The following is a 23,176-nucleotide window of genomic DNA, read 5'->3' as shown; positions in this document are numbered from 1 at the left end:
AAGAAGCTTGTACAGTTACTAATACTTCTCACACTTGACTATGGCAATGCAATTCTCCAAGGACTTTTATACAAAAGCTCACACAGGCTACTAGAACTTGTGATGAATTCTTGTGTGTGATACGTTTGTGATGTATACTATTTTCACCATATCATTCCTGCCTACAAACAATTATCATGGCTATGTGCTGATAAGCATAGAGACTATCATATTCTATGTTTGCTCTGTTGTCTTCTCAATCACTGCACTTCTTATTTATCTTCAACACTTACACCGCTACCTGAACAGCACAGCAGAAATGTTCTCAAAGAAGCAAAATCCTCTCTGTACCAATGCATAACTCAGCCACAATCTCAGAATTACTGTCTGTATCAGGAACCACACTTTGAAACAATTTTCCTCAAAATATCACAGAAATTAAATTCCTTCCAAACTGCAAAAGACTGCTAATGTCCCACCTTCTAACACAATAGCCATCTCTTCCATTTACTGGCCGGCAGCTCACTCCCATCAACCGGTCTCCCCTACAACTTGTCCGGCCCCCCTTGTCAGAAGAGCTCTTGATTCAAATTCTGTTCTTTTCTAACACCCAATGTCATTGTCATTTCAATCTTCTCCTCTTTCTTTATCCCTTCCACTTCTGATTTATTCCACCGTAAATTTGTCTTCACATTTGAGAGTTGCTTTCCTGAAACGTTATCCAAAAAAGCCATTACAAATTCAAGTAAGACATGGATTACTAAGTGATTTAAGATATTGTGTAAGAGGAAGAGGGTAATATATGGACAAGCCAGAATAAGTCAGGATCCGACATTACCTGCTTACTACAAAAGATATTGTAATATTTTAAGGAAAGTCATTAAGAAGTCGAGTAGCTTGTGTGTTCTGACAGAAATTAATAATGTGCATAATAAAATTAAAACTATAGGGAATATTGCCAAACAGGAGATGGAGCAGCCTGACTTTGCACAGCATACCAATGCAGTAAAGCTAAATGACGATGTTGTCAGTAATAATTCACAAGTTGCAAGTATTTTTAACAATCACTTTCTGAATGTAGCAGCAAAAATAGGGTTAAAGGGTTCAGCTGAAGAAGCAAAAAAATATGTTAAAAATGTCATTCCCCAAGACTTTAGGCCTTTAGAAATAGCACCAACATCCCCCACTGAAATTACGGGAATTATAAATATACTGAAAAACAAGAGCTCATGTGGTGTTGATGGAGTCCCCAACAGAATTTTGAAGTGTCGTTCTAATTTAATAAATGGAGTCCTTAGCGATATATGTAATGCTTCACTGGCACAAGGAATTTTTGCAGACAGATTGAAATACGCAATTGTCGAACCTCTTCATAAGAAAGGGGACAAGAGTGACTCAAATAATTATAGACCAATCTTATTGCTGATTTCATTTTCTAAAATATTCGAAAAAGTTATGTATTCAATAGTCTCACATTTAAGTGAAAATAATTTACTCAGCATGTCACAGTTCGGATTCCGGAAGGGTTACTCGACTGAGAATTCTATCTACACATTTACCCATCGAATAGTGCAGGCCCTAAATAACAAATTATCACCAGTTGGTATTTTTTGTGATCTCTCCAAGGCATTTGACTGTGTGGATCATGTCACACTCCTAGAAAAACTCAAGTTTTATGGAACTGAAGGCTATACACACAGCTGGTTTTAATAATACTTAATGAACAGAAAGCAAAAAGTTGTGTTGAATAGCACAAACAATGTTGGGAGGGTGGTAAATTCTAGTGAATGGGGAGTTACCACAAAGGGAGTCCCACAGGATTCAATTTTAGGTCCTCTGCTGTACCTTATTCATGTGAATGACCTCCCGCTTAACGTTCATGCAAGCAGAACTAGTACTTTTTCAGATGACACAAGTGTTATAATAAATGCCATTCCAGAAAAAGCAGCTGAAGATATTGTTAAGGATGTCTTTCAAACAATTATTAAGTGGTCTCAGAAAATGGGCTCTCCCTTCATTTTGAAAAAACTCACTATATCCAGTTCTGTACACCAAATACTGTCATACTGACAATTGATGTAGCATATGAACAGGGCTCAGTTAGCAGGGTAGATTTCTACAAATTTTTGGGTGTTCACATTGATGACAACTGGAAATGGAAGAAACATATTACTGTGCTTCTCAAACAACTAAGTTCAGCTTCTTTCGCTCTTCATATAATCGCTAGTCTTGGATTAGATTAGATTTAGATTAGATTTACTTTCATTCCAATAACTGGGAATAAACAGATCTGCCTCCTAACATACTTTGCATATTTCCACTCAATAATGTCTTGTGGAATAGTTTTCTGTGGTATATCACCACTTAGACATATAGTATTGATTGCACAAAAGAGAGCAGTGAGAATAATTAGTGGTGTTAACCCAAAGACGTAAGGACATCGTGTAGGCACCTTTTTAAGGAGTTAGGCATTTTAACTGCACCATCAGTGTACATATATTTGCTAATGAAATTCGTTACAAATAATTCACCTCAATTCCCAAAGGACAGTGATGTTCATACGTACAACACTAGAGGGAATAACGACCTTTCCTATCCATTATTGAAGCTGTCAGTTGCTGAAAAAGGAGTACATTATTCAGCAACAAAAGTTTTTGAACATTTGCCCGACAACATAAAGTGTCTGGCAGGTAGCAGACCCAACTCCTTCTACTCCATGGAAGAGTTTCTGTTTCAGAAATGGTTAAAAAAAATTGTACCTCTAAATGTAGTTGCATGAATAGAACTAAAAATTTCAGTAATATTAACATTAACACAATTCTAATCTGACTTGTTCCACATCATATCGATAAAATAATCAGGAAAATGATCTACGGAACATGACATAACTAAAACTAAACTAAAAGTAAATAACACAAAACAAGGTATCAAACATACTGAACTAATATTCATCATTCTTAATGTCCTTTGCTATAATAATAATAATAATTATTATTATTATTATTATTGTTCTCAATGAAGCAAAATCCTCTCTGTACCAATACATAACTCAGCTGCATTCTCAAAATGATTATCTGTATAGTAAAGGACATTATTATTATGTCTTTTTTTTCTCAGACGTTATGTCTGGTCAAAAATGGAAAGTGACACGGACCTTGATCAAGCGTGACTTCCTTTTAACTGTACGATATATGTTATACTGCATTTAGGAACTTTCGGGTAATTGAACATGTATCAATAATTACGGATTTCTGTAGTTGTATATATAAGTTTGGATGTAGCTGTATTGCATTGATGTACTGGTGGATATTGTGTGGTATGACTCCTGTAGTTGATAGTATAATTGGTATAATGTCAACTTTATCCTGATGCCACATGTCCTTGACTTCCTCAGCCAGTTGGATGTATTTTTCAATTTTTTCTCCTGTTTTCTTTTGTATATTTGTTGTATTGGGTATGCATATTTCGATTAGTTGTGTTAATTTCTTCTTTTTATTGGTGAGTATGATGCCAGGTTTGTTATGTGGTGTTGTTTTATCTGTTATAATGGTTCTGTTCCAGTATAATTTGTATTCATCATTCTCCAGTACATTTTGTGGTGCATACTTGTATGTGGGAACGTGTTGTTTTATAAGTTTATGTTGTAAGACAAGCTGTTGATGTATTATTTTTGCTACATTGTCATGTCTTCTGGGGTATTCTGTATTTGCTAGTATTGTACATCCGCTTGTGATGTGATCTACTGTTTCTATTTGTTGTTTGCAAAGTCTGCATTTATCTGTTGTGGTATTGGGACCTATAATAATATGCTTGCTGTAATATCCGGTGTTTATTGTTTGATCCTGTATTGCAATCATGAATCCTTCCGCCTCACTGTATATATTGCATTTTCTTAGCCATGTGTTGGATGCGTCTTGATCGATGTGTGGCTGTGTTAGATAATACGGGTGCTTGCCATGTAATGTTTTCTTTTTCCAATTTACTTTCGTCGTATCTGTTGATGTTATGTGATCTAAAGGGTTATTATTATTACTATTGTTACTGTCAATTATTATTATTATTATTATTGTTGTTGTGAATGTTTTTGTGGTATTTTTGGTATGTATTATTCCTGGCCACATGTAAGAGAGAGGCTTAAGGCCGTAATCTGGTCAGGCTAAGTAAGCAATAAATAAATAAATAAACATACAACTTTTTAACTATCTGGATGCAACTTCAAAATAATAAAGTTGTTATTTATACAGAAGGACACCTGGTGTCAAGCTTATCACAGAAAAGTATACTGCAACACTTCAGTTCAAATAAAAAAGGAAGACATAGCTACATAGAAACTTAATGATTCAAAATAAAAGTCAAAAACAGATATAACAATTTCTGAAATAGAAAAAACTTACAGCAGGAAAATTCTGGGTGGAACAATACATAAAATAAGGAAAAGTCACTCACCTACAGCAGACTGATGTGTGGCAGATAGATACACATAATACAGGTGGCATATGAAAAAATGGCACTGAGTACAGACTGCTTGCCAATTATGCCAAAACATTGCCCACCACAGGCAGATACAACAACAAATACATAAATATGTAATAATTACATAGTAAAGAAATAATGAATAAGCTTATGCAAAGGTCTGTATTTACTGAATTGATCTTGTCATTTACATTACATTAGGTGCCGAAAATGACCTCCTTGTGCTTCAAAGCACTTTTGCACTTGCCGTAACATGTTAAAGTACACTTTGGACAATTCTGTCAGATCAATTCTCAGAGTTTCATTATGAACATTTTTCTTCTAGTCTTATAACATTATTGGGTTATTTGTGTACAGTTTTCCCTCTAGACAGCCCACAGATAAACATCACAAGTGGTTACTTTCAGCAAATATCCATGCACAGCAGTGTTTACTGTTGTTTAAAAAAATATGGGATCCACAATCTGACTTGCTGAAATGGCATTTGCAACTGACATGGTAATATGCCACTTTGTTACCAAATACTGTATACTACTCTTTGCTAGTATGGAAATGTCAGAAAACTTCTTTGCAAAATGTCTCTCATTTCCTTAAATGAATCAGTGGATACATATGTCTCCACTATTGCGATTTTTCTTGAAGAGGACACATCCCACTGAGATATTTACTTGACACATCTTAACCAAGTCACAATGGATTTTGTACTGACAATAAAAACTGAAGTTGCAACAGCTTTGAAACAATAGATGACAACTGGCAGACACCAATGAGTAGTCTAGTACTTGGTGCTAGTTTCTAATGTGCCACCATGCAGAACACAGTATTCACTAGCTTTCAGGCACTATAATCCATTAACCATAAGAATAAACCTGATGTAAACACTTCATTATGCATTCTTGCACGTTCGCTGGAACCTCATTGGATTTCTGTTTCACGTGGGACTGCAGCCAAGCTGTCTCAAGTACTGTCAAGTACGATAATAAGGGTACATTTAGTGCTCTGATTTACTCGCACATCGACTTGGCAATAATATGGGACAACAGCTTTACCGGGACATTTAACTTGGACAGCACTGGCCTTTTTTCAGCTGGTACAGCTAGCCTATAGTGATGTGGCCAGCTGCAGTTCACGCATGAAAAGAGATGAGCAGAGGAGCAATACAGTTTCACATGTAATTTAATTTTTAAGCAGAATGAAATATTACACTGCAATTCTCCCACAATACGCTCCTTACATGACTACATGAAAACCGCAACGCATTATCATTTTTAGCTAATGTACTATTGTAATTAATAACAAGAATGGTGAAAAGTCCTGACTTAACCACAGGGTAATTTTTCTGCATAATCTGTGTGTAACATAAGAGAGTATTGAAGGATTTCACCATATAGTTAAATACTGAAGCCACTGAAGGTATTACTCGGCCATCTGGTAATCTCTTAGCTCCTTCCTTATCCGAAACAGAGAAATACATTTCTGTTCTGGAAGTGTCACCTGATATGTTGTTAATCAGTCTATCAACAACAAAATCTACAAAGCCAACCAGGCACAGCATTTTCTCTTCTTCTTTTACGACAAGCCATTCTATACCCCGCCACCGTTCAGCAGTGATGTGTCAAAAAGCTGCGAGCGTTAGTTAAAGTACATGTGGCAGCTTAAGAGTCTTGTTACTTCTCAGGCCAAATCCCATAGCTTGGCTCCAGATCAGTTCTGTTCAGTCCATATTGTAATGGTATAGTACCCAATGCAAAAATGCAGCATTTGTGTGATGTGTTTGATGCTGTGAAAATGATTCTTTTTCATGTTTCTAAGATACGTATCAACCTCTGCGGTATAAAATGATGGGCATAGTCCAAATAAAAAGGATTTGGTTTTTCATTTTTGCTTTAAAAATTTCAACAACTTTTATGAACAGTCTTTCATAAAGCATCAATAATTACGAATTTGTATTGGAAATGGAAATAAGAATTTCGCATCCAATGTGTAATTAGAAACAAGAAGTCATGCATTATTCATAAAAAATGATGATGAGTTCTATAATTACAAAATTTAGGTATTTCAAATTGAACGAGAAAAAAAATTATATGGTGGAGTTTTGAACCACAGCACGATCAATAGCATTTGGTTCCCACTCTATTACACTACCGACTACACTTCCGGTTTGAGTTTGTTTATCAACTGCAAACTTCAAAGCCGATTATCTTTGTAAATTGATAAAAAACATTAAGAACAGCCAATTTCTCAGTGCTTTTTAACTGTGTTCCTTGCACGTGTTTCACTACGGAACAGAAAGCAGCCTCAGCCAATTTCATACTGCGCATTATCAGTGCAACAATCAGAGCACAAGGCTGCAAAGGCTGTGACTGTACATGATATTTGAAATAAAAGCTACATACCTAAAGCGTGATTAAGAAAAATGTTGATGGCTGTTAATACATTTGAATATCTTAAAAGTTTCATTTAACGTAACTTAGTAATAAGATATCTAATACATAAGTAAGACCTACTTCCAAGAGCGTAACAACACCAGTGTACATGTGCTACGGCTTCTGACCAACCATCGCATTTGTGTTTGTTTACATCAGGTTTTTTCTTAAGCTGAACGGATTATAGCTCTGCTTCTAGAAGACCACACAGACACTTAGATGCACACTACCATGGGGCGATACTAATGATTACTGAGAGCAGTTGCCTGGACTGATGAATGAGATGGAGGGAGAGAAGGATGCATGAGGCAAGGAGAGGGAGTGGGGTAGTATGAGGCACAAGCAGGAAAGACAAATGACTCAGTAGAGATACAACAGGCCAAGAGCAAAAGAGAAAAAGTAACATGAGGCAATGGGAAAATAGGCTAGTTGAGGTTTAGGCCAGGGGGACTGTGAGAATGCAAGATACACTGGAGAGACAATTCCCACCTGCATACTTCAGAGAAGCTTGTGCTGGAAGGGTGTATCCAAGAAGCATGCATAGTGAAGCAGCTATTAAAGTAATTTGTGTGGTAGTGTGCAGCATGTTTGGCAACTGCATGGTCAAGTTTGCAGTTCACCACAGTTTGGCAGTACCCACCCATGTGAGTAGACAATTAGTTACCTGTCATGCCCCCATAGAATGCTGTGCAGTAATTGCAACACAGATGACATGTAAGATGGCTGCTTTTACAAACATTCTTGCCTTTTACAAGGTATGAAATGTCTGTAACAGGACTGTGATAGGAGGTGGTGACTGGGTGTATGGGAGAAGTCTTGTAGCTGGGTCATCCACAAGGGAGTGACTCGTGTGTATGACAGGAAGCACAACTGGAACAGGGATGGACAAGGATATTCTGTAAGTTGGATGGATGGCTGATCACTACTTTTGGTGATGTAGGCAAGATTTTGCATAGAGTATCCCTCACCTAAGGGAATGACATTGCCCTGGAGAAGTATGTTGTTGAACGTTTCAAGGGGGTGATATTTTGTAATCAGAAGAGTGCTGTTGGGCATTGGTTACCAGGTTTACTGGCACCTGAGGACAAGGTGGCACAGGAGATCTGTTTATGAATGGGCCGGATAGGATATTATCTGTCAATAAAGGTTCTGGAAGGTTATCGTTACATTTCGACAACTCTTGCCTTCCATTGCAGATGCAGCATTCGTGTATGGTGAAGCTGTGTGGAAGAGACTTTTTGATGTGAAACTGATGATGGCTGCAGGTGCTGTTGGTGGTTGAACACTTGATGTGAACAGACATATTTATGAAGCCACCTGAAATGTGTAGATCGACATCTAGTAGGAGGGTGGCTCATTGATTTGAGAAGGACCAGATGAAATGGATTTTGGTGTAAGTGTTGAGATTATGGAGGAAGAAAGGACAGGGGAGGGGAAGGGGGGGGGAGGAGTGAATATGACACTCTGGCTTGAATATTGCACATCTGCCCATCACCACAGGTTCCAGACACAACACGTACTGCTGTCACAGTTAACTTATGTTATCATTCTTCCAAGCTCAATATAAACATTATCTCCTTCATCTTCATTTTCATTGTTATTGATACGAAGAACATTTCCATTTGAACTTAACAGTTATCTACTCATTTATGGACATTGTGAATGAAATGCGGCTTTCAGCGTTCAAATTTGCATTGCAACAAGAAATTAATAGTAACATAATAAATAATATCATAACTACATTTATTTTCCTCCATTTTAACAACACAACACTTTGGATAATAAATACTGATTATCTACAATGTATGATTATATCTGCAGCCTAAGATTTCCTTGTAACTAAAAAACTCAAGCTTTTGAAGTATGGTATAGCAGAGCAGGAAATCTGTGACCATGTGAGTGTTATGGCAACAATGGCTACAGGTATTAAAAAGAGTGGTAAGTTGGGAACATGTTTGCGTAAGAAGTGAACACAGGGGACAGACTGCAGATCATGCAGGAGATCAACATTTAACATTCATCTCTGGGGACAAAAATGTAGAGTATCGACTGACAAAATTAAAAAGTATTGTTCAATATACTTCAGATATGTATATGCCAAGTAAGAGTGTAATGGATGAGAGAAACTCATACTGGCTCGACAGCCATGATATAAAATTGCTAGTAAAGGAAAGAAATCTCCCTCACAGATTTAAGCAATGCCAAAGACTCCTACACAAAAGTTGAACAAAGCCACGAATGAACATAAGAGAAGCCATGTGATAAGTGTTCAATGAATTTGAAAGTATAATTTTGCTCATCGATCTGGCAAAAATCCTAAGATGTCTTGGTTTTTGTAAAGCTAGTAAACAGATTAAAACTATCTACAGTATTTAGTTGCTCAGACTACATGTCCCTGACTAGCATTCAGTATGACCAGGCACAGATTGTAGTTAAAGGCTCTGAGGTGTAGCCATCGTAAAAGATATATTAAAATATGATTTTCCATAATGTAGTGCAAAATTTCAGTTACCAGAAAGCATTTTGAATATTTTCCACACAGATTAAAATGACAGTCAATGTTTATAGAAATTTTAATATCAAGTGATGTTTTCCAAACAGTTAGTAGACTTAAGGCTGCAACTTAAAATGCAACAGATGTTTGGGTGCATGGCACTTCAAAGCACTGTTCTACATGGGTTTTCAGAAGGCTCAAAAAGCTAAGCCTCAGGAACTTGTACCAACATCCGGATGATTTTCAAGTTCTGCTTTTAATGATGAGGAGAATCAATAACTTGGCTGAATCTTCACTCTTGAATCCTGTCTCCATGTCTCACAATTAGGCTTCGATGGATCATTAGTTAACAATTAATATTCAAGTTTTGAGAGTGTTAAAGATACTTATTTGTTTCTGGCATTGTGATTTCTATCTCTGCAGTAAGTCTCTAAATGTCTCTCTCTAGAATGCACTAAGCTACCCAGACCCTGAAACTGCTTACTTCTAACTCAAATACCTCCTCATGAGGCTTAGTACACACTGTTCCAGTCCTCCCGCAAAGAAAAAATACCTGTCAGTACTGGGTACTGAACCCAGGAACTCTGCATGTCAGTCCAACATGTTGATGCTGAATGCTCAGATACGGACATAACATAATAAAACAGGAACAAATACAAAGAGGAAAATCTTTCAGTTGGCCTGCAGTTTTAATCAGTCTAAGTTTCAAAAATTACTCTGATGAACCAAGCATTCCACCTAACGTAAATTATAAAGAACAGTTACATTTGGTAGCTTACCTTATGTATAATGGACGAAACTGTCGCCCAGCCTGCTTCCTCAATATTGTCTCCGCCATCTACCATTCCTTGATAACCTTCTTTTATGAAATAAACTTTACATCCAAGATATATACCAAAACGTACTACTGCACGTACTGCAGCGTTCATCCCTAGAGAGCACAATGAAGAAGTATTCATAAAAAAGTGGTTCTCAATATCTTAATGTTAATGTTCAAACTTGCTGTGTTACATATAAGTTATTATGTTTTTAGAACAAATATCATACAGTATAATTCTGAAATACATTTCCTAAATCATATACACAGATATCAATATTTCCATCAGGAACAAGTTATCATTTATTAACGACTAACACTTACAGTCTGGTTCATGGTATTCAGTGATTTTGTCACATATCCAAGGCATCTTAGAAAGTTTATCACGATTTAAAGTGATCACAGCTCTATAATTAAAATTGATACATAGTATTTCACACATGCATACACACAGTAATAAACTTTTTAGTCTTATGCAATATCATTTAATACACTCAATGTGAACATTGTTGATAACTTGCAAAACATCCAAATGGTACTCTATCTCATGCCAAAACTTTGTACATTTGAGGGATGACACTTTCAACAGTTTGAATGATGTGATCATGCAATGTGAGCATATCCAGTACAGGTGTGACACCCATCTTGATGTCAATACATACCCAATAGCAAAATTGCAATGTGTAATGTCTCACAATCTTAGTGGTCATGAGATTGGATCATCCCTTCCAATCCACTAACCTGGAAATTTTTCAGTCAAAGACTCCTGGACACATGGTGATCATGTAAACATTGTCCAGATGTTGTTGACAGTCTCTGCAGGTCAGTTGCTGCTGTTCTTCTTTTCAACTGTATCCACATTTCAAAATTCTTGGTCAATTTCCTGTAAGTATACTGAACCCCTGTCACACAGTGATTGGAAATTTTTGCCTTATCCAGCCACACAACACATTGTACTTTCTCCTAAACTGATGCTGCCATTTTATTCTTTAATCAACAGTGGTACTCTCAGAGAGAGATTCATAAATTGAAGCACACCATCATGGAAACTTAATAAGTTTGTCGACACAATAAAAGCAGGATATCATGGATATATGGCATAAATAAATAGTAATGCCTGTTTTATGATCAGGTTAAACATTCAGGGACATCCTATATATAAGCTCAATGAGGAAAATGGAAAAAAGTCTGAGTTATGTACAATGAAAATTAATTCCAACACTTATTCAACTTCTTTTGATTCAGTAATCTATACCACTGTGCTCAGAAATGTAGTGTGAGCTGTGGCTTTTCATACAGCAATTAAAGCAATCAGAGATAATTTCTATTAAATTAAATATATTCTGAACTCAAATATCAAATAACACACAGTAATTGGTAAGTATAAAAGATACAATGATTGTCTCTAGCCACTGTGAAGTGGTTTCACAGAAAGGCATACTAAGCAGCAATGCTATGTTCCCTTTACAAATCAGATTCTGAAAGCACCTAACAACAGAATGCATTGTAGAATTTTGATTGTATGGACCAGGGAATTCGTCTGAAGGAAGCAAACTCTCGGAAGAGTAAAGATGAAAAATGATTTAGTGTAGTCATCCCATTTAATATGTTATACAAATTAGTTTACACAGTTCCAGAGGCCTCAAAAATTACAGAAGCACAAAAATTTTAAATGTTAGGATCAACAAATCCTTTGGGATGCTTTCCTTTACTACTTGTAGGAAGAGAGAAAAGCAAAGTACAAGCTAGTGAGATGAAATTCTTGAGGAACAGTATTGGATTGACAAAGATAGACAGGTTAAGAAATGAGAGGATCAGAGCATTAATGAAGGTGGAACCATTATAGGAGGAGATAGAGAAATCAAGGCTGAGATGGTATGGGCATGGTAAGCATATGGAGGAGAAGACGATACCCAAGAGGATACATGAGTGGCCGAGCGGTTCTAGGCGCTTCAGTCTGGAACTGCGCTGCTGCTATGGTCGCAGATTCAAATCCTGCCTTGGGCACGGATGTGTGTGATGTCCTTAGGTTAGTTAGGTTTAGGTAGTTCTAAGTCTAGGGGACTGATATCCTCAGATGTTAAGTCCCATAGTGCTCAGAGCCATTTGAACCATTTTAAACTGGAAAGAAAGAGACCAAGAGGAAGACCGAAAGACAGATGGCTGAAAGGAGTGGAGGAATGCGTCCAGAAGAAAGGAGAAGACTGGGCCAAGGTGAAAACAGAGAGATGGTGGCAAGACAGAAGACAATGGAGAGGCTTATGTTCCAAACAGACCTGGCCTTAGGCTGGAAACTGTTCAAGACGATGATGATGATGACAATGAGGATCAATAAATATAGTGAGACATTCATTCAACTTCTTTAGATTGAACTAAATTAAGCCTGACACATTTTTTCAGTCAAGAATATTTTACTGAGCATTTTTATATTGCTTGTAATAGGAGCAACTACTGATAACAGATTTGCAAAATTATGGGCATATTTTATAGACATTGTATGGTACAGATCCTAATGAAGAGAATATTTGTTGCTTGGAAGAGATTAGTTTAACTTACCAAAAGCACATATCTGGTTTACATTTGAAATGGATGGTAAAAAGTGTAGGTCATTGGTTGGACTTGACTCTTACATGCATGAAGCAAAGCATTTCGCATACAACTGTGACACAGTATACCTCTGAGAAGTGCAAAAGTTCTTACACTTCTAATGCTATGAGTGTGGGATAGAAAGAAGATAATACAATGTCTGACAGAACAGGTAAAGCATCCAGAACGGCAGAAGGAAACAAAATGAAACTTTGTAAGTTGAGATGGTAGGTGATGTTATTTCAGTGATTACAAAGAACTTGGCAGTACGAACCCATTTATCAGCATGATGTTACACCATGTCTGGCCATGATGCATACACTGATTCAGTTGGGGAGGTGCCATAAAGCTGTTATATCCTCTCTTGAGTTGAGCTGGCTCAAATCTGTTGTAACTAGTCCTTGTTCTCATGGATAATGGCACTGGGATGGAGTTGATATCTGAGATGATCCTACACATATTCTGTCAGGGCAGATCTGGGAATCTTGCTGGCCACAGGAGCGTCTCAACATCATGCATAGACAGGCTACAGACGTACATGCCATGTGTGGACATTAATTTCCTGTTGAAAAATGGTACAATGATATTGCTGTATTAGTGGCAGCAAACGAGGAAGCAGGATGAAGGAATTCCGTGACATACTGTCGTGCCATCAGAGTCCTCTCAATCACTACCAGCAATAAGCTAAAGGCATAACTGATAGCTGCCTACACCATGACAATGACACCAGAAATAACACTGTTACGCCTCTCCAAAACATTGGAAGAATGGGACTACCTCACAGGGTGTTACTATACTTGCTGAAGATCATTGTATGGGATAGTGAAGAACGGTGATTCGTTGATGAACACAAAGTAATGCCACTCATTGGCAGTCCATGGTTCCTAGTCACAGCACCACTTCAAACGTGGCCATATGTGTGTGGTGTTAATGGCAGCCTCCACATGAGATGCTAATTCCATAGTCTGGCTGCTGTCAGTCTCCAGTAAATGGTATCGGATGACATAGAATGTTGCACAGAATCCATTACCTGTTCTTGGATGGCAAGCACAGATGTGAACATGATTATTATGTGCTTGGTGCACAATACCATCACCCACCTTTGTGGTAGTCAGATGAGATCGACTGAAACCTAGATGACAAGTATGCCTCCCCTCACCTTTCCATACAGTCCAGCATCAGGCCGCTACCACATCTGAATGCCCCACAAATCTTGATATTACATGATTTGACCAGCCAGTTAAATGGCAAACCCAATGAGGCATCTTTCAATCTTGGTCAGATGTTGATAATGCTGTCTCACATACATATGTGGCATCTTTGTGACCATCAGAGTGGTCACTCAATATCTGACATTGTTCATGCCCTTTACATACCCTACTAGACTTGGTGACAACACTACACATGAGTAACACTAATGCACATGGTGACCATTCTATCACTAATAATTGCAAGTCTAATAATTTACATAGCCACCAGTAGTGTGTACATGTATGAAATGCTTCTTGTTTTCTTTCTTTCTTCTTCTTCTTTTCAGGCACTGTATAAACTGTGTTCTCAAGTTGCCTTATTCATAAGGAATGACTAAAAATAGGTTGGCAGATTTGTACTCTACCAGCAGTGGAAGGGGAAGGAAGAAAGAAATAAAGTTGGCCAGCACTGAAGAAAGAAAGATGACAGACCTGAAGAAATGAAACCCATTTCCCCCAACAAAGAAGTATCTTTCCTGCAGTTGGGCTTGACTGGTAGCTGGAGAACTCAGATGTTATTTGTTCTACAGGATGGTGACTACTGGAATTCCTCACCACAATGCCCATATAAAGGAATTTTGCCACTATAAACAACATCACTTTCCACTGTGCTCATGTTACTGCCATTCACAAATATTTTTCTCAGAGAGGGGTATTCTAAAAATTTGACTGGCAGTTAACTATCTGATTAGCAACATTTTGTTATCAATAATCTGTACTTCATGGAAAACACAAATCTATAAAGGTTATAGTTGGCATTGAATCAATCTATTAAACATTCCTGGTCCTTTTTCACCACGCAGGTCCTAGTATTAATGGTGGAATTTACTATGAATAAACACAACCATTCATCAATTCATAGCTCCATCACTGCTCTCTTTCATTTTTGACACAAAGTTGTCTATCTCAGAATGATCATTCCAGACATTACTCACACAATCACATACACCTTCCAGTGCAGTTAATCATTTCTGTTTCTCAAATCTCTGCCTCTGGGGAACAAATCTCTGTCACTGGGAACCTTAATTGAAATTTCAAGTTATTCTCATTTTATTAGCATTCATGTTACAGCCATCAACTCTCTACGTATCTTCCAGTGATACCAAAAACTATATCTTTTAATCCATAAATTTAAAATAACTGTGATTATGAATACTTTATTAGCAAATATAACATCCCATCACACTCTACCTGATTTCTCAATCCAATCCCTGATTGGTATATCCTGGCACAATGCTATTTACCCAAAATTTAGAAATTCTGTCATAACATAACATCTTTGTAGCTCATGAACATTTTCAAATCCTGAGTGCTTTATAATCCTCCGAGTTTCTCTTTACCATAGGGGCTGCAAATAAGGCTGGTATATCAAGCTGTCTTTTCCATCTGGATCTATTCATAAACAGTTGTTGAGATGATGCATTAAGTAGTTGTTATTGCATATAAAGCATACAGAACTGCATCAGACACACTCCGTCTGCTGTACATTATCAGCAGCTGATTGCTATAATAGGTAGTTCTAGCGGCCTTTTGCTTTCAAATGACCCAATTTGATAACCTTGTTAGCTTTTCATCAAAATTTCGGTCCAAACACCTCATTGTCAGGCTAAATAAGCAATAAATCATATTTTTTTTTTAAGTTGAGAGTAACACTCCCCACCTGTAGTTCAGGAGGATTGAAAGTATCACAAAATGAATATACATTATTTATTCCAACGGGAATTCCAATGGTTATGTTGTGATACATGACTATGGATTTGCACCTGCCGCCTGTCTGCTGTAGCAAATGCTCATGCATTACAGCACATGACACATCACCCAGCAAAAAACGGATGGCAAGCTGTAAACATCCTATGACAAGAGTTTTCTCTGCCATATGCCTCTTTGTCACAGCCCCTTGGTTTTTACTGAAAAGCATGGTACAGGAAGCACTCACAACTCCCGTCAATTCCTGTGCCAATGTCAAGTTGTTCACATGAGAAACACAGTGATTAAATGTTTCTTGCATGTTCATGTTATTAACTCAGCAAAACTTAATGGCTTGCTGTAGTGTTACAAGACAGACACATGACCTGTGAGCATGCCAAAGGTGAGTTGGTTTTGTGTGCCTAATAAGCTAACAGCATTGCAGGATTCCCTTGACACCTATATAGAACTAACTGTCACAGGACTGACATGATATTTTGGGGCATGAATGTTTCAGTACCGCTTCACCGTGGCCTTTCCGACTGTGGAGTATCCACTTCATGTAGTCTGTTACAACACATTCACTGTAATGTGATCTGACCCCCTTTTGAACTAGGTAACCAGCTTGCAGCCATTTGAGATGAAATCCGAACATTGTTAGATTAGTGCTGCTACGGATCAAAAGTTCATTATTGTTTGGTGAAGTTGCTTTGGTTATTGTACTAGTTTAGTCACTACATTCTCAATTCAGTAATTGTATAAATTTTTGCCTTGTTCAGTTTTGACTGATTATCTACACTCATGTTACCCATTTCAATCCAGTTATTGGTGTACTCCATAGTTCTTGGATCCCTGTATTATATTACACTAATATTAACAATGTCCTTTCATGTAGTCTAAAGACACTGTTAACTGATCCTTCTGGCAGACATTTTTGGAAATTTATGTAACTGATACTGCCTTGTTAATGTTTCAGTACTGGAAATGTTCAAATATGGGCATTCTTTCATGGCATGTTTCCATGATTTAGCATTCCTTTTATCCTAAATGCCTAGCAATACTACTGTACCTGCATCTTGTGTTCAGTGGGAAACAAATTCCCACACTGGTGCCCTGTCTGAATACCCCTCCCCGACCAAGCTCCACATGGGACAGCGTGTATGTGCACCGAATGACCACCTAAGTCAAATTTCCCCACCATCTGGTTAGTGATCACCACACCAGTCTGTGAATGTTCAGCAGCACAGTATACCACCATTCCAACACCAGCATAGCAAATGAAGTGGCACGCAGCACAGCAAGTCCAATCCCTGTTTACCACTACTATCAAGTTCAGCCCTGGCTGGTAACCTAGGAGCTGTCATCCTCCCAGTCCCCAAATCTACAAGCATATATGGACAGTGCCCACAACTTCCTCAACCACTGTGTACAGCTTGCTGACACCGCCACCGCCCCTGCACACACTGTTCCTCCCTATCTGACCCACACCACCATCCACCTGTTGCCTTTCAACTCTTCCAACCTCCAGTTATGGTTTGCTTCTGTGGAGGCAATATTTGCAGGCTCCTTTATTACCAGTGACTCCAGGCAATTCTCCCTAACAGTCATGCAGCTCAAGTGTTTGGTCACTACCAAGGCCTATGATATCATCACTGACCTGTCACAGTCAGGCAGATTTGGTAGCCTAATAGATTGGTTGATAATGCTGCTGCTCGCATTGAAAATGTAGTGCACATGTGTACTATTTTCATCAGAGGAATGCACCAACATGTGGCCCTCACAGTTCTTCCAGCATCTCCGCTCACTATTACCTGCATGATTGGCAAGATGGGCAAGCTCATCTCCATCCTGGATCGCTCACAAAACCCAACCACCCTCCATAAACTGTTACTCTCTCCCACCACCCATGTCTTTTCCTCTTCGTCGCAGCAAATGGCTCTGTGACCACAACCTACTGGTCCTACATCCAGTCCGTTGACCTCAGCCTCGACTGAGATTTCACATTGACCTTTATAGTAGCTGACATTATGGATCCTATCCATGGTGCTAACTTCACACTCATTACAACATGCTCCTCGACCTGGTGAATTACTGTGTCATCATCAGTGATATCACCATCAAGCAATCATATTCTGACCCTTTTGTTGACCACCTCCCGGACTTTCCTCAACTGTCCTTTCAGTGCCACCTAGGAGCTGCATCTCGATACATTGACTACATTGCAACAACAATATGCTCTACAGTTTTCTGTCACTTCCACTGTCTTCAAAAATGGTTCAAATGGCTCTGAACATTATGGGACTTAACATTTGAGGTCATCAGTCTCCTAGAACTTAGAACTACATATACCTAACTAACCTAAAGACATCACATACACCTATGCCCAAGACAGGATTCGAACTTGCGACCATAGTGGTCACCCGGTTCCACCACTCCCTTCTACCAGTTAAACAAAGTGCCATGCAGATCCAAATCATGGCAGCAATTGCCGCCAGTGTGCTCCCCCCTCAAAAAGCCTATGGGCCTCCATCCCACAGCTAGTAAAGAAAAAAGAAAGGATGGCACACGGCTCCCATGCAGCAACTTTCATTCCCGCAAGGCTAGGATAGGCCCTTACCACTCTCCAGTTATCCTCTTTCGCAGCTACAGAGATAATCCGTCCAGCACAACTGTTTTCAGCAAAGCAGACTGCACACAAGCATTTGCGCAGTCTCTGATCGCCCCAGAGGACGTGGAGAAGACAACACTAATCACCACCTTCAGGCTCTCGAAAGTGCCTTTATGCTCTTCGGACTCCACAACATTACCCAGATCAGGAAACGCTTTCTTGCCTATGTCCTACATGGTGTTTTGTGTTGTTTCATCTACTTGGATGGTATTTATGGTCACAATCTCGCAGAGCACTATCAGTGCCTCCAGGAGGTATTTTCCTGCCTCCAAGAGCTATGAGCTGTCATCAATCTGGAGAAGTACTTTTTTGGTGTTCCAGAGACTGACTTTCTTGGACATAGGATATCATCTGCCGATCCTGCTCAATGGACAAGAATACCCAGTCTGCTACCAAATTTTCACTTCCGCAAACTTCAAGGAATGTTGCAGGTTCCTCGGAATGACAAACTTTTTTTCTGGTGCCACCTCAAAAATTCTGCAAGTGTGCAAGCAACAATCACTGCCACACTTCTTGGTGACACAACTAAAGGCAGTAGACCCTTAACCTGAATGGTGTAAAAGATGGAGGGTTTCAAACAAACAAAACATTACCTCTCACATACTGACCTCCTTGCACACCCCCACCTGACCACCCTGGTGGCAATTGTAATGGACACCAGTCAGTCTGCCCCAGGCCCCATCCTTCAACAATCCATTGAACATTCCTGGCAGCCATTGACATTCTTTTCCATGAATCTCTCCGTGCCACATCAAAGTTGGGCCATATACGACCGCAAGTTCCTCACCATATAAATGAGGCGGTCAAGTATTTCCACCCCTTGGTGGAAGGATGCCCCTTCATGGTCCACACCAATCACAAACCTTTACAATAGGTTACTGTCAAAAGGGAAGCACACAGATTTCCCCTAAGCAGTTTCATCAGTGGGAGCATATGGCACAGTTCACAACCAACAGAAGGCACAGAACATCACTGACAAAAGCTTCAGTGGCTCCTGCGCCCTCACCACTCACATTGACAATACTTTTGCAGCTGCTGCTCAGGCAGCCAATCCTGATCTGTTAAGACTGCATTGCTACACATATACTGGCCCTAACAACAAATGACATGCAGTTCCCAGTACGGACTTAGCCTGCTGTCTGTGCATCTGAGGCCCTTGTATAGGAGCATTCTGTCTAGCCTGGTACCCAGTGGGATTGCACCAAAATGGGTCCAAACCTTCCTCCAGTGTCAGCACACTAAATCAGCCCATCATATACAAGCACCTATCGCTTCTTTCCCCCTTGTATACCACCATTTTTCCCATGTCCATATGGATACTGCAGGCCCCCTTCCATCATCAAACAGCAATCTTTACAATCCTTGCCATCACTGACAGATTCACTCATTGGCCAGAAGCCTTCTCACTGGCCGACATCATGGCAGATACAGTAGCCAAGGCTTTTATAGGCATTTGGGTCTAGCATTTTGGGTGCCACCACTTTGTGATGAGAGACCACAGATGACAGGTCACATCTTGCCTGTTTAAGAGTTTAAGACACTCACCAAAACTTGCAGTACACTTATCCATTTTACAACTACTTACCAACCTGCTGCTAAAGGCATTGTGTAGAGATTCCACAGGAGCCTAAAAGCTGCCCTTACCTGTCAACCTGCAAATTGGCCCTCCAGCCTGCTGCTAGCTATCCTTGGCTTACAGGTGGCCCACAGACTGACTTGGGTAGGTCCGCCTCTGAGGTCATGTACAGGATGCTGCTCACCATTTCAAGTGACTTCATCAAGCTGCAGCCTCTGCCACCCACCACCTGCACCCTGGCCTTCATACCCATCTGTGTGACTGCAAGGCAGCCCTGCACCTAGCACCCCCTCAATGCCCAGATGACTGTAGGTCCTTTGCACAATGGGACCTTAACAAGTGCAGGCATGTCATGCTCAATGTGAATGCCAGCCCCCTGCAACTCCACCCACAGTATTCAGTCCCACACATTGTGCTCAAGCTTGAGAAAAAAACCTTTTCTCTATGTCAATGTGGCACTACCACCACTGTCGCCACTGAACAACTGACGCCAATGTCATGCTCAACTTTCCCAGCCCTTGTGCATTGCCAACCTTCAAAATTGAGGTGGCACCGAGTGGTGAAAACACTAATGCAGGCGACACCACTGACCTGATGGGCAGTGCTTTGGATCCGAGGACAGATTCTGCTCTGCTGTTTACACCACCACCTGTTCCTGCAGAGCTGCCATGACACCGACCACTTCATCAGTGCCGCTGGACCCGCCCTCTGGCCATCCCCAACTCTATCGCAAGGCACCAGCTCCACGCCTTTGACACCAAGATACCTGTCACCACCCATACAAGATTGGCACATGCCCTCAGCGCAACATGTAACCAGTCTACAAGCAAGATGCAGCAGTGGTGGGCATTTACAGCACCTGTGCAGGACAGAGTGTGTTGTGCCACACGTGTAGGGCACACTGTGCACTTCCCACCATGTGCCACCTGCCTGAGCAGCAGCACATCACCGCATCTGTCACCTGGCTCCACCCCCAAACTGCAGCATACCTGACTACGCTCGCTGACTGCAGTGTACCACAGTCCCCTGCCCCACTGGCAGTATGACAGGGTGTCGCCATTGGGCTCGGCTTGTAACGTGGCATCCCAGAGGCCACTGCATACCACACTGCTGCCTCCGCCATTGCCAGTAGGCCTGGCTCCACTGACACAACTGTTGCCCCAGGAACATCCACTGTGTCCATCACCCAGCTCTCTCCTTCTTGCCTGAAGATTACTGTGTGGTGATGCACTACTACACACTCATGCCCGCCATTCATCTGCCCTGGCAGACAATCAAGCATTACAGCAGAGAATGCATCATGCAGCAAAAACCACATCATGAGTTGTAAGCTTACTATGACAAGAGTTTTCTCTGTCCTGATTCTCTTTGCTGCAGTGCTGAGTTTTGCCCGAAAAGCATGCTACAAGAAGCAGTCCCAATCCCTGGAACTTCCTGCACCAGCACTGAGCTGTTCATATGACAAGCACAGTGATTAAATGTTTCTTACATGTTCAAGTTATTAATTCATCAAAACTTAACGGCTTTCCATGGTGCTAAGAGATAGATGCACAACCTGTGAAGATGTTAAGATGAGTTGATTTTGTGTGCCTATTAAGATAACAGTACTACAGACTTCCCTTGATGACTATGGAGAACTAATTGTGAATTATCTGAGAGTCTGTTACTATATCATGAGTAAATGTGATCTAACCCCTTTGTGAACTACGTAACCTGTTGCAGTGCCATGTATGGAGCCATCAGAGATGAAAACGAACATTGGCAGATTAGTTCACATACAGACCACAAGTTCATTACTGTGTCAAGCAGTTGCTTTGGTTATTGTACTAGATTAGTAACTACATTCTCTATCCATAAATTATGTTGTTCATTTTTGTTCGATTAGATACATTTGAAGACCTTTCATGTCATCTAAAGAAACTACCTTAACTGATCTTTCTGGCAGAAAGTTGGCACTTACAGTGTGTACTGGTATCCAAATGGTCTGTTGTTCATTCATTCATAGACATTTCTGTAAGTTTATGCAACTGATTGTGCCAAGTTAATGCACCAGTACAGGAAATCTTCAAATCAAAACGTTATTTCATGAATCTTTCCATGATTTACCATTCCCTTTTAATCTTCTTGCCTAGTGATACTACTGTATCCACCTGTCACGTTCAGTGAGAAACAAATTCCCATAATTAACCGCCAGCTAGAGGTAGGGTCATTCCATATCAAGTCATTCGGGCAGTCGCACCCACCTTCTCAGATTTGGATTAAGCTCGGCTTATTTTTTCTCCCTGAGGAGATATGTAACCACACCAAATTCAAATTTTAGCATTTTATCTCTCTCTGTTTTCATATTACAGTACTTCAACATTTGAAAATCTTGTTTTTAACACTGTGATGATACAATCAGCCCCAGATCTACGATATTCCCGTACCAGGGCAGAAACTTGATAGTACCCCCCACCCCCAAACATTTGAGATACGACATAAAACATTTTTTTTAAAAAATCGATTTTTCAAAAATATGTTCGTTTTATACCGCAAATCTTTCTGAAAGGTGTGATACACATACTTTCGAAGAAATGCATTACATGTTATTTGGCCTTAAGTGTGCAAAGTGGAGTGGCACATCTCTTCACACAGCATTCTTAAACCGCCAGCCGTAGTGGCCAAGCGGTTCTAGGCGCTTCAGTCCAGAACCGCGCTGCTGCTACAGTCGCAGGTTCGAATCCTGCATCGGACTTGGCTGTGTGTGATGTCCTTAGGTTAGTTAGGTTTAAATAGTTCTAAGTCTAGGGGACTGATGACCTCAGATGTTAAGTCCTATAGTGCTCAGAGCCATTTGAACCATTCTTCACTCGCACGTCACTAAATTTCACTCTGTGGATTCAAATGTGTATATTCTGTAATGGAAGCCATCAAACCTATATTAAGGCCAGTGGAAATTAAATGTCCTGTGGTGCCTCTCCCGCTCCCAGTCGGCCTGTGGCAGGGAAAATAACTCCAGAAAATTTGCACTCTTTATTGCCTATTAGCTAATAACTTTGTCTTTCGTGTGGCATAAAATTAAATATAGAAAACATAAAACTAGTGAGACAAAAGACAAGCAATGCAGTACTCATTTCTTCAATCCTTAGGTCCCAGCATCTTTTTCACTCTAATCTTGCTGCAGCTTTACACGGTGTGCTTTCCTTTCTGCGAAGGAATCTATTACCTCATCAAACTTCGTC

General features: G+C 39.8%; 1 protein-coding gene across 1 annotated transcript in view; it reads right to left on the bottom strand.

Moving 5' to 3' along the window:
* The window catches only part of LOC126434973 (ATP-dependent 6-phosphofructokinase-like), a 439,746-nt gene that overhangs the window by 396,098 nt on the left and 20,472 nt on the right, over positions 1-23,176 (bottom strand). The window contains exon 2 of the mRNA XM_050090461.1: positions 10,152-10,303. Coding sequence (XP_049946418.1) covers positions 10,152-10,303 — 152 coding nt within the window. The remainder of the gene's footprint in view (positions 1-10,151; positions 10,304-23,176) is intronic.

Source organism: Schistocerca serialis, chromosome 1, assembly GCF_023864345.2.
Source record: "Schistocerca serialis cubense isolate TAMUIC-IGC-003099 chromosome 1, iqSchSeri2.2, whole genome shotgun sequence".
In the NCBI taxonomy this organism is placed as follows: domain Eukaryota; kingdom Metazoa; phylum Arthropoda; class Insecta; order Orthoptera; family Acrididae; genus Schistocerca; species Schistocerca serialis.
This window is presented reverse-complemented; position numbering and strand designations above follow the sequence as displayed.